A 12685-nucleotide genomic window follows, 5' to 3' on the forward strand; every position below is an offset into this window, starting at 1 on the left:
ACTTCCTATTAGGAGAATCTCACCTCAGTCACACATGCAGAACATAAACAGATCCTCACCAAATACAGAATAGATCAACCATAAAGTAGAAATACAAACATGCAGACAAAAACTGAACTGGAAACCACAAGAAGCCATATTCTTTATGCAGTTCAAAAATAAAAATACAGAACCATCACCATTCCTCAAACAACAAGATAAAGAAATAAAATAATCATAATAAAAAAAAACATACTAATAGTATTCAAAAAACAGATACAAGATCAATTAATTAAAATCTCAATTTTTTAAAAATGTCCCAAAAATCAATAAAATATTTCAAAACAGCAGACATTAAATAGCTCCCAAAAAATCAAACTAAAAAGGGTTTTAAGAATTCATGCTCTCCATACCTGGGAACTTGTGATTTCCAGTCATCCTGAAATTGTTGTGGACTTTTTCTCTCTTATATATACACACATATGCTCCCTCTCAGACAAATTCTCAGACGTCTCCAGCTCTTCTTTGGTTGAGATCTGCCAGTAGCCCTGGGCCTTCCTCTTCATTTCAGCTGCTGGCAGGTTGGGATTCACCTATAGTCCCATTCTCTCTCATACGCAACCCTTGCAGCTTCCATTCTCCTTCTCTCTCACACCCACACCCCTCAGGTAAGCTCACATTCACATCCACACCCCCCAGGCAAGCTCACATTCACATCCACCCAAATGCCAGGCAGCCTCCCATTCTCTCACAAACACGCACTCAACCCACACAGCCTCCCATTCACTCACACATACGCATCACGAGATGAGAATGCAGGAAGTGCAAGCACCACAAGTGTTGAATTACTGCTGGACCAGCACACGAGGAGCTGCAGGATGGGCTTCATCTTCTGGTCTGGCTGCCTGCGTCTTCTGACATTGGCAGGATGGAGTCCACCGTCAGTAGCATGGGCCTCTCCCTGCTCCCAATGCCGCCCCCTTGGGTGTGCCATCCTATGCAATTGCACAATTTGCATACCCAGTGGTGCCGGGCCCGACTACATTTAGTAGACAGGTTATCCCCACCCTGTACAATCAGTGCCATAGTCACATACAGGCACAGCGGAGTAGCATACATTTTATCTGTGACATCTGGACCAGTGCGAATGCTATGCATGCTTACCTCTTCATGACAGAGCACTGGTGGGAGCTGGCTGAAACAGAGATAGATGGAAGCTCTTGCGAAAATTGAGCAGCAGGGTACAGGAGGACTTTGCTGCACAGTCAGATGACGGATAGCCCTCATATCTCATACAATATGCTATTAGTCATAAAAAAATATGCTGGAGGGTTATTAGCTAAACCGGAGAGGCAGGAGTTTTCAGACAGGTTTTTCTGTGACAGACACTGGTGCAAATATAAGAGCAATGGAAGATGGGGGCTTTTAGGGTTTCATTGCCTTGCACATTTGCTGCAATTTGTAGTGAGGAATGCCCTGGGGCTGGGGCCCAAGGATACAGACTTCCACTCCTGAAGGACTTGATGGAGAGGTACAGGAAAATAATGGGGCATTTTCATTGAAGAGGGAAGAGTGGGCAGTGTCTGTGAGAAGCAGAAAGAAATCGGGATACCTCATAAGCATCTGATTCAAGATCCTGCTGAATTCCACCTACATGATGCTGCAGAGGTTAGTGGAGCAGCAGACACCTGTTCATGATCTGTCTCTGGAAACAAAAATAGGTGTTGATCGCTCCTTGGGGCATCATAATTGGTAGTAATGAGGCAGCCAATACAAATCCTGAAGCCCTTCAAGGATGCTATGCAGGATCTGAGTTCCAGAAGTTCCACCCTGGGCAGATTCAGCTCCATAATAAATATTCTAGAGGAAAAGTTAGGAAATGGAAGCAGAGGTGTTTCAGGGCCAAGTGCAAGTGAAGCTGAAACCTAATACAGAAAATAACTTACATACTTGCCACACAGAGTTACATGTGAAAGTCTTGCCCACCACTCCCAGTATCTTACATACACAAAGGAGATACTGAAAGCTAGAGTACATGAACAGGAGAGAGAGAGGTATAAGCACAGGCACAATGAGGATGTAGTGCAGGAAAAAGAGTAGCCACCCCAGATATTAATTCAAGCATGAGCAGCACCATGTCAGCTACCACTCCCTCTCCCCCTTCAATACAACCAACACAATCATCTCTCCTGAAACAGACCATAGCGAAAGCAGCAGGCAAGACATCCCCACCCTAACAAAGGAGGCCCCAGCTGTGTCTGACATATTGGGCTCACAAGTTCTCAGTCTGCCCAGACCTGCCCAAGGTGGATCAGCATTACCTTTTATGCCCACCAAATGTGTCTTCTCCATAGCATGGTACATCATGAGCCTTCATCATTCAAGAACTGATGGAAAAGTTAGTCTTTTTTAAAACCAATCTGCATTTTCTGGGCTTTCCAGAATTTCTATGCAAGTGCCAAGACAACTGAAAGCGCTTTGGAGATCCTGTTGCTACTTTGCCTAGCTGCCATGCCCCAGATGTACCACTTTGGGGGTTTTGATGTCTGTTTGCTGCTTGGATCCCAGCCTAGTTCTCCTATCTTACTACTTTTCTTTGTTATATTGGGGTGTTTTGTCCCCAAAATAAAAACATGAAAAAAAAAAAGAAAAAAAATACAATTTTCTCTTTCATCCCACCTCTTTTCTAGTACTCTTACTGTTTTGTTGTACCCCTTTATAATCCTGGCCTAGTTATCCTACCCTGCTTCTTTCTTAGTTAAACTGAGGTGTTTTAACCCCAAAATAAAAATGTGAAAAAAGAAAGAATACACTTTTCTCTCACACACCTCATCTTTTCTGGGTTTTCACCTTGCTGTATAAGCCTGTCGCTATTACTGCCCTGTCTGCTGCTTCATGGTATCTTAGAGAAAGCCTGCTACTTTGGGTACTATTATGCTGCTTTGCAGTTCCTTTGGGGATATTCATACCATTGTTGGTGCTGCCTTGACCTGTTAATAAAACTATTTTTGGTTTCCTTTGCCTCCCATATTTCCTTGGGGGGTTTTGATGCATTTCTGCTGTTTAAGATGTCCCATACAATATGTGAGAAATGTTTACATACTGTAAGAGTTAATGGTGTTGTATTGAAATGTACAATTGCAGTACACAAGTTATTGAAGAGGTAATGACAGTATCAGAACACACTTTTACACATTCAAATATTTTATACACATTTTAATATATATACCATAAAGTGCAAAAAGCATCATACAGATCAGGTACACAAGAAATATAAAGGCACTTTCAAGCAAAAATTCCTTACAAATAAAAAAACAAAAACTTCTTCAATCACACAATCCTCATCACTCACACATCCCTTTCATTAAAATAGGCCTAAATTTAAAACCTTCATGAACACTAGATAAAAAAAAGTCAAATGAAAGTCCAAAAACATTCAGAGAAGTGTCTTCTACATATTCATATCCAGAATTCCATCCAGTGTCATCCAATCTATTCCACACAAGTATGTCCCGACAAGGTCCCTTGTGTCATCCAATCTGGGCTTCTTCAGGGGAAGACATCAATCCGATTGCTCTAAATACAACATACCATTGTAAAGCCCTGTTGGCTACTTTTTGTTCCATGGAAACCGATGTGATGTTTTCTTAACGAATGTCGGTATACAAAAAACTTTAAATAAACAAATAAACAAACAAACTCACTCCTATACGGAAAGCTACCATTCTACCCTCCCCAACTTAAATAACCCAAATTCATACCATGAGCTAGAATAAGTATAACTCACAGATTAATAAATACAAATGTTTTCCCAGTTTTCAAAGTCCAATAAACTATTCTTCATAAATTTCAGTCCTTCATAATGTCACAGTGATGCGCTATATATTTCTCAGAAAAGCAATTCACGTGCACCTGTAAATATACACACATACAAATTTTGCTGTAATACAACTTACAAAGACATAGATCCCACAAAACTATCTTCCTCCCAGTTACCTCATATTTCAACCTATTTCATTCAATCATTACCCAAACCATCAAAATATATCTCCAACCTGCTAACCACCATCTTCCAACAGAGTCCATCTATATTTATTTATTTTTATATACAGACCTTCCTCAAAAGATATCAAGTTTGTTAACAATATGACAAATACATCTCAGTACAGTACAATTACATCTCAATTGAATCACAATAAAATAAACCTAAAATATGCAAACATTAAATAATAAAACAAGAATAAAATTAAATTCCTAAAATTAATTCCTAACAATTCTACGCATTTATGTACAATATTTCGTCAGCTAATTCTAACATTAATCTCTCAGAATTTTGCAGAATTACTTGGGTCTGAGGATTCTACCCTCACCTTCCTAAGCCTATATTATGGAATTTATCCTCTTACTAATAAGGCTATAAACTAAAACTTGCTAAAAGTTTGTATCTTAAAAGCTGTAGAAGTAGAAAACTATTGACTCCATTAAATGCCTGCTCAAATAGCCAGGTCTTTATTAATTTTTTTAACTTCTGGATACTTGGTTCTGTTCTAATGTCAAGTGGTAGTGTATTCCAAATTTTTGGGCCAGCCTTGGAAACAGTCCTCTCTCTGACTGAACTCAAATATGCTATTTTTGGTGTCGGAATCGTAAGCAGTGCTTTCCCCAAGGATCTTAAATTACAGGCTGGGGTATGAATACGAAGAGATGCGTTTAACCATTCGGTAATACTGCCATATATTGTTTTATGTATTAGTAAAAGACATTTGTATTGAATTCTTGACTGGATAGGCAGCCAATGCAGTTCTCTCAAAATGGGTGAAATGTGGTCATATTTCCTCTTATTAGTTAATAAACGCGCTGCTGCATTTTGTAATAATTGTAGAGGGCAAAAAGATGAAATTGGAACTCCCAACAAAAGGGCATTGCAATAGTCCAACTTCAGTGAAATAAGTGCCTGAAGCACTGTACGGAAGTTCCCTGTATGTAAAAAAGGTCTCAATTTTTTCAGAATTTGCAGTTTGCAAAAGCACCCTCACCAGCGTCAACATTATCCAAACCATCATCCATCCCCACATTTAATACCTGCCCCAATTGTAGTACACTACATAGGCATAGCCTTGGCCTTTAAAAATACCATTCTTCTTCCTGCCTCAGTCCTTGCCATACATATTGGGGCTTTGTTGCCACTCTTCTTGCTGCATTGCCCTGCTCCTACCATTTTAAATCCCTAGCACCACTACAGCTGTTGCCTCTCCAAGCCACCCTTGGAGTACCCTAGGGTGCTTCCTCCTCTTCTCCAACTGTCGAGGTTCTTTCCAAATCTCCTTCCCCTATGGTACTTGCCAACTCTTGCTCTGGCAATGCAATGCTTTACACAGGCCTTACCCAGTTATCTTTCATGGTTTCAAGCCCTCAGACTATCTTCAAACTCTCTTCCCATCTGGCTCTTTTGACTATCGGTTTCATTGGCTATTTAACCTTCAACGGATTATAATACAGCAAAAGGCCGAGGAAACAGAAGTACAACATCCAAAACCAGGACCACACTTCCCCATAATGGAGGCAGTATTTACAACAATTGTTTCAGAAGAATTGTCGGATTCCCTCACTTACAGGATATTAAATAGCTAGTGGCTAAAGAGCATTTAGTGCCTGTAATCAGTAGCATCTTAGCCTCCAGTAAGAAGGCTGAGGAGGAATATTATACTGACAGGGCTGTGATTATACCACAGCAAAGGAAAAACCCATCTCCAAGCCTGAATTGCCAGCCTCTTCTCCAAATGATGCCATATGGAAACTACATCAGCCCATCTCCGGGGATTTCTTCTGGCTTCTCCCTTAGGGTTTTGTACCAATTTGGTTGGTGCACTTTGCCCCTCATTTGGAGCCTTAGGTATTCATGCCACTGTTGCTGGCTGCTTTGTGCATCTTATGAAGCTTTGGGGTTTGTCACTCTTTCTTCTGCTTTGACTCTCTTATCACTGCCCTGAAGTATTTTCTGCCTCTTGATACTCCATGCCCCTTCATGGTGCCTTGAGCTGTTCATGCCACTTGGTACTACTTTGCCTTGGGTTTTCATGCCACTGTTGCTAGTGCCCTAGGCCCCTGATTCAGAGCCTTTGAGTTTACTGGCCACTCACATTCTATATAATTTTTGCAGTTCCCTCATCACAGGTCATGCAGGATGACTCCTTGATGACAGCTTTCAAATTAAATATTTAAAAATGTGAAGAATTGTGTGTTTTCACAGGATTGCTCCTGGGGGAGTTGTGAAACTGCTGAGTGTTGAGGTGATTAACAAAATCTAGGATGGGAGAGGAAGGGAAGACCTGTGGCCCCATACCACAGACCTTCTAGGTATCTAGCAATGCCTCTGCTAAAATACATGGGGTGAATATGCAAAACCAGTGATTTAAGGGGGGGGGGGGGGGGGGAGAAAACCAAACAGTGGAGTGGATGTAAAGGGATGACAGAGGAAAAAAAACTTGTCTGGTAACAAAGAAGGAAAAGACTTCCAAAAAGGGAAGGGTGGGAAATATAACCTCACTCAGGGCCGGAGGAAGCACTAGGTGAGCTAGGCCTGTGCCGAAGGCGCCGAGACGTAGGGGGCGCCGCCGCTCGCAGCCACTTCAGGCAGCAGAATTTTGAAAAGGCAAAAACCAAGAGGTGGAGGAGGAAGAAGAAAAGAGGTCCTGCTAGCCCTCCTGCTCTAAGGCTTAGCCTAATCTTAAAAAAGGCGAAAAGCAGCTAGCTTAGCTCGTTTGAAGCAGGTGAAATGAAGCAATATGGCCTGCAGTTGACCTCTAGAGCCTGGAGTCTGCTGAAGAGGGTCTGGTGCAGTAAGGGACTTAAGGTTTCCCTGGAGCAGCCCATGAAAGATGGACCAAGCCAGGGCTGTCTGTAGGCTAAAGAGACCCTGTAGAGCAGGGGTTCACCTAGAGTGCCTCTGGAAAAGCCCAATAGTAGGGATTCTCAAAAGAGACCGTGCCATGGCTGCCTGATATGAAAGCAGAATGCTCTGTGAAGTATACGGAGTAGCTATAGGTCTTTCTCCCAAACAGTTCATACTATAAGTGGGCAGATGAAGCAATGGGAAATAAAATGATTTACCCAAAGTCACAAAAGCAGAAGGGGGACCTCTGCACCAGAGGAATGCCCTGGTCAACTTTCTCCTGTCCTCTGCCTCGATAGCCAGACTGATTGCCTGGTGGCAAAGTTTGGCTGGAGGCAGCTCCATTGACTGCGGGGCCCTTTTCCAAAGCATGGTGAGCGCCCGGATCCAAGCAGAACACTTCTGCGCCATGTCCGCCAGCCCGATGGAGGAATTCATCTACCGGCGGGCATGGGTCAGGGTGCTCTGCTCTCCTTCCCTCCATCCCCAGTTTGAGTTAATCCTGAATATTTAAAGTTCCTTATTTTTGTTTTAATTTTACTTTGTGCACTTTTAGGTGCCCCTTTCTCTTCCCCCAAATAGTGGAGTAATAGAGACCCCCCAACTTTGCCCCATTTAATATATGGGCAGCAACTCTGCTGCCAAAAGGCAGATTTAGAGGCCCTCCTCCCTTTGTTGAGGAGAAGGTGTGGTAGCTGGGGAAGTTAGGAAGCAGGCAAACCATCACAGAGCAAGAGCAGGAGCAGGTGAGCTTGGGAGGGGGATGCTAGGTAACCAGCAGCTCTTTAGTGCTGGGGCCCCCTCCTCTCCCTTTTGTCTGCTAGTCTCTGCTATCTTTTCCCTTTTCTTTAAAGGGGTGGGGGTGGCCTCCCCCCAAACCAGAAATAGACCCAAGGTCATACCAGCATCATTAGGAAAAAGTTAACCCTGGTTTCACTTGCTCTTACCCCTAGACCACTCCCTGAATGTGTACGAGGTTACAAGTATCCGTGCACAGGTGCAATTAAAATAGTGGCAGCAGGTGATAAAGTGATTCATCCATGGAACAGAAATGTCAGTTTGCACTCAGATTTATTTACTAATTTATAAAATGTATAGCCCACTAAGCCACAGACCTCAGGGGGTTATAACAAATACACATTGAGAACAAGATCAATACTGTCCAACATTCTCCTCCCTACTTAAAATACATACAGCCCTTGGAAATCGCATGAGAGCTCGGTACAAGCGGTTTAAAACTTTAAAAAATGGAGTATCAGAATCCATTTGTGAACCCATAAGACAAAACATTCATACGTCTTGATGCTCCTTTGCTCACTAATAGAAATCAAGGCAAATACAAGAGCAGCTTGGCTGTAGGTGGGTTTATGGTGGTGGTTGGTTTTTTTGTTTTTCCCCTCCTTCCGACCTGTATGATCTGTCCTTTCCCACGTAAAACAGAGGCGGTGAGATTTTTTTTTTTTATACCTTCCACCTGTGACCTTATGAACCTGTGGCCAATTTAGCGTCTATGGGCGCGCCTACGTTTTGGCCGGATTTCTTTTTCAAGTCAATTTGTCCGCTTTCAGGACTTAAATGCTACTACTGCTTAATAGGGCTACCCCTCTGGAATTTAAATGGGCTTTGGCACTAAACTTGAACCATATACGTCGTAGAATATAATAAAATGATTCATTACTTTAGGGAGAATGAGAGGGCTGGACATTGTAAGACCCCCCTCCAGGGACAAAAAGTTCTATTATGTAAAGCAAACCTAATTCAACCAACCAATTTTTGGAACTGAAGTAAAAACAAAACAAAAAAAAAACGAAACCTAATTAGTCCGGGGGGTGGGGGAGGGGATGCGTTCAGATGTTGGGCTAATTCATTATCACTCGACCCCTAGCCGGCTAGTAGAGAGGGCAAGGGCCGAGAAAGTTGTTGGGGGCGGAAGCTGTCATGGAAGCGGAGACGTCTCTCGAGCGTTATTTAGATCAATGCGAGGTTGAGGTAAGCAGGACCTATATATTGCGTAAATGCACGTTTTCTGCTTTTAGTATGAACTGATTTTCTCCTCTGCCGTTTCCATTGTACCTTGTGACTGGCTTGGCTGTGCGCGTGCCTCCTTGCGGCCAGTTCCCGCAGTATAGCGAGGCCGGTCACGCATGCTTACTCTGAGGTTTTCGGTTATAACGCTCTATCTCCTCCGCTGCTACAGTCCTATCCCAGAATAATTTCTCTCCAGAAACTGGATCCCTTAGCTAGCACCTCTGTGGATGAAATGCATTAATTCCAGCCGTATGGGAAGGGGCGTACTGCTGCCAAGCAGTAGTACTTTCATATAAATGCATTAATAAGTATGTATGTGTGCGTAAATAATACTCTGTCCGTCCTTCTCTCTCATTATTCTGACTTCAAGACTATACCCGAACAGTTTAGGAGGGCACTCAAATCTGTTGGCTGCAAACCAAAAGGAACTTGTGCTTCCGTTTTAAGATGCCCTCTTGTGCAGCCATGTGAAAGTAGGAGTTGTAAAATAAAACAACTTTCAGCCTTCTGTGAACCACCTGGACTAGATTACTTTAGTCTAAAGAGATTCCACTGTGCTGCTTTGGTAGTATTTATTTTTACCTGCATGTCCACTTTCCAGCAGTGAGACAAACCTCCCCTTTTGGGGACAAATAATCCTAAATGTTATGTTGTACAAGTAGTTTATGGTCAAAATTGAATATGTGCAGGCTGGAAGTAAAAGAAGTGTGGTAACTTAACCATTTTTTTTGTAAGCCCATTATCATAAGAACATAAGAAATTGCCATGCTGGGTCAGACCAAGGGTCCATCAAGCCCAGCATCCTGTTTCCAACAGAGGCCAAACCAGGCCACAAGAACCTGGCAATTACCCAAACACCTAGAAGATCCCATGCTACTGATGCAATTAATAGCAGTGACTATTCCCTAAGTAAACTTGATTAATAGCAGTTAATGGACTTCTCTTCCAAGAACTTATCCAAACCTTTTTTGAACCCAGCTACACTAACTGCACTAACCACATCCTCTGGCAACAAATTCCAGAGATTTATTGTGCGTTGAGTGAAAAAGAATTTTCTCCGATTAGTCTTAAATGTGCTACTTGCTAACTTCATGGAATGCCCCCTAGTCCTTCTATTATTCGAAAGTGTAAATAACCGAGTCACATCTACTCGTTCAAGACCTCTCATGATCTTAAAGACCTCTATGATATCCCCCCTCAGCCGTCTCTTCTCCAAGCTGAACAGCCCTAACCTCTTCAGCCTTTCCTCATAGGGGAGCTGTTCCATCCCCTTTATCATTTTGGTTGCCCTTCTCTGTACCTTCTCCATTGCAACTATATCTTTTTTGAGATACGGCGACCAGAATTGTACACAGTATTCAAGGTGTGGTCTCACCATGGAGCGATATAGAGGCATCAATGGGGGTATTCCCCCAAATCCAGTCTGGTGCTTTTTTTTCTTTAATTTTCTGGAAAAAAAAAAAGTGATTCTACCCTCTTACAGTATAAATCCACAGTATATTAGCATGGATTCTCAAGATTATACTTGAAACATTTATATAAAAGAAATGAAAGAGGCAGAAGTGGCTGAAGAAAGTGGGCAAGCAATAATATGTACAAACTAGTAACTATAATAACACTTTTATCTAGCATCTAAAGTTTAGTTGCTAGATATTGGGAGGGGGGGGTTGTATATATTTTTATTCTTTCTCTAGCTATGCCTCTGTTTCTTTTTATTTTATGTAATTCTTATTGGTATAATCTTTTATACAAAAATCATTGTCCGTCTCTCCCCTAGAAGCATCCAGAAAAAAAAATCATGTTTCTTTGACTTAAAACTTGCTCTCAGTTTTGGGGAAACTTTCTTAAAGCCTGGTTCTTTTGGGGCTCTAGAACAAAAATAAATAATGATGGCTTTAGAAACTGGAATTTCTAAAAAGTGCTGAAATATATAATGTAGCAGAAGAAACCCTTATTTCTAAAGGTTTGTCTCACAGATTTTTTTCGTCATAGTACAGGGGAGGCCAACTCTGGTCCTCAAGAGCCACAAAGAGACCTGGTTTTTGGGATAGTCACAATGAATATAGATGAGAGATTTGCACAGAATGGAGACGGTTTACGCAAACATACCTAATGCATATTCACTGTGGATATCCTGAAAACCAGGTCTGTTTATGACTCTTGAGATCAGAGCTAGGTAGAAGTATTATGCTTGTGTTGGTGTGTGCTTTTAAAGCTCTCCCCCCCCATATCCCCGGGTAAGTGTTGACATATAGGTTTCTATGCCCTCTCTTCTGTGTGGGGTCCCCCTTTGCTTTTATTAGTAAAACTGAATGAGCATCTATTTTGCACCAAGGTGGTTTCCCATGGCAGCTTTGCAAAGGAATGGCACTCTGGGCCTAGAGTTAAACCTGTGCTATTATAGAGAAATCCACCCCTTTTGAGGGAAATTGCTTCATGATGTCTTGGTCCCCCCAACTCACTATTCTTTTTCATGCATTTGTGAATGAAATGGCCCTATAGAGCCACACAGTAGATGAATGCCCCTCTGCTTTTTTTTTTTTATCAAGATCTTTGGCCTACTCTTCCCTGTAGCATGTCCTTCAGGCCAGGATTGGATTCCTAAATCTCCTCAAATCCAAATAGGTTATGGTAGAGAGCACACTCGAATCAAAAAATTACCTACTTTCCATTTTTTTCTCTTTTTCTATTGTTTAGCCCATTAGTTTTCTCCTGCTGTTTTGGGACTTTATTCAACAGGACAATGATTAACCCAGGAGCAAGAAGAACTGACTTGTTTTGTAAGCTGCTGACAAAGATGGCTTTTGGTTACATACAAGATGTGAAACAGTAGTGCAAAATGAGATTACAGTTTTACTTAATCTTTGAACTGTTTAGAGAGGACGATGACTTCTCAGAGGAGAATGAGATTCCAACCCAGTGACTGGATTCACCTTTAAACCTATTTCTAGAATGTTCATTTAAACATAAGTTTTGTTTAGCAGATGTATCACTTTTTTTTTGTGAACTTTCTTTTATTTTTTTTATCTTTTATCTTTTCCATTTTTATCTATTATCTTTTCCAAAATAGACTACTGTAATGCACTCCTCCTTGGTCTCCCTGCTACACATACTAAGCCTTTGCAACTCCTACAGAACGCCGCAGCTCGTATCCTCACTAACTCTAGGAAACGTGACCACATCACGCCTACACTCACGAACTCCACTGGTTACCAATACAGTCTCGTATCCTGTTCAAAGTTCTCTCCCTCATTCATAAAAGCATCACTAACGAAAACACTGACTGGATCAACCCCCCGCTGCTTTCCCGTACATCCACTAGACCCACCCGTACTGCCCTCCAAGGGACACTCCGTACCCCCTCTATCAAATCCACTAAACTTATTTCCACAATGAACAGAGCCTTTTCCCTGGCCGGCCCCACCCTGTGGAACTCTATGCCCCCAGACTTGCGCACTGAAACATCTACTCCCAAATTCAAAAAAAGCTAAAAACCTGGCTCTTCTTACAGGCCTACCCCTCCCTCAACAACCATCCTCCTGATGTCCCCCCAAGTGGTGTATAATGCATTCCTGGTATCACCATTTACAATGTGCTTCTGCTGACTCTTCTCTCATCTCCCTTCTCCCCTTTGATTTCCTTATATATTTACAGTGCCTTACATGTATTACCTTCACAATGTACGTTTGTTAACTTCTCCTTCATCTGCTCCCAATTTTAGGAACCTTCGTTCCTTGTAAATAGTTACCCAGTTTCTGTTTGCTGATGTTCTTCTATTGTATGCAA

General features: G+C 42.0%; 1 protein-coding gene across 4 annotated transcripts in view; it reads left to right on the top strand.

Moving 5' to 3' along the window:
- Positions 1–8669: 8669 nt before the first annotated feature.
- TBPL2 (TATA-box binding protein like 2) overlaps positions 8670–12685 on the top strand; it is a 68791-nt gene continuing 64775 nt past the window's right edge. For 2 of the 4 annotated variants that reach the window (XR_003856260.1, XM_029598264.1), the window contains exon 1: positions 8670–8860. Coding sequence is in view for 2 of the 4 variants with exons in the window: in XM_029598264.1 (XP_029454124.1) it covers positions 8810–8860 (51 nt within the window). In the remaining 2 variants the exon portion in view is untranslated. Of the gene's footprint in view, positions 8861–8933; positions 9208–12685 lie in introns of those variants that run through there. The other 2 variants (XM_029598262.1, XM_029598263.1) reach the window with 2 other exon arrangements.

This window comes from Rhinatrema bivittatum, chromosome 4, assembly GCF_901001135.1.
Source record: "Rhinatrema bivittatum chromosome 4, aRhiBiv1.1, whole genome shotgun sequence".
Taxonomy (NCBI): Eukaryota; Metazoa; Chordata; class Amphibia; order Gymnophiona; family Rhinatrematidae; genus Rhinatrema; species Rhinatrema bivittatum.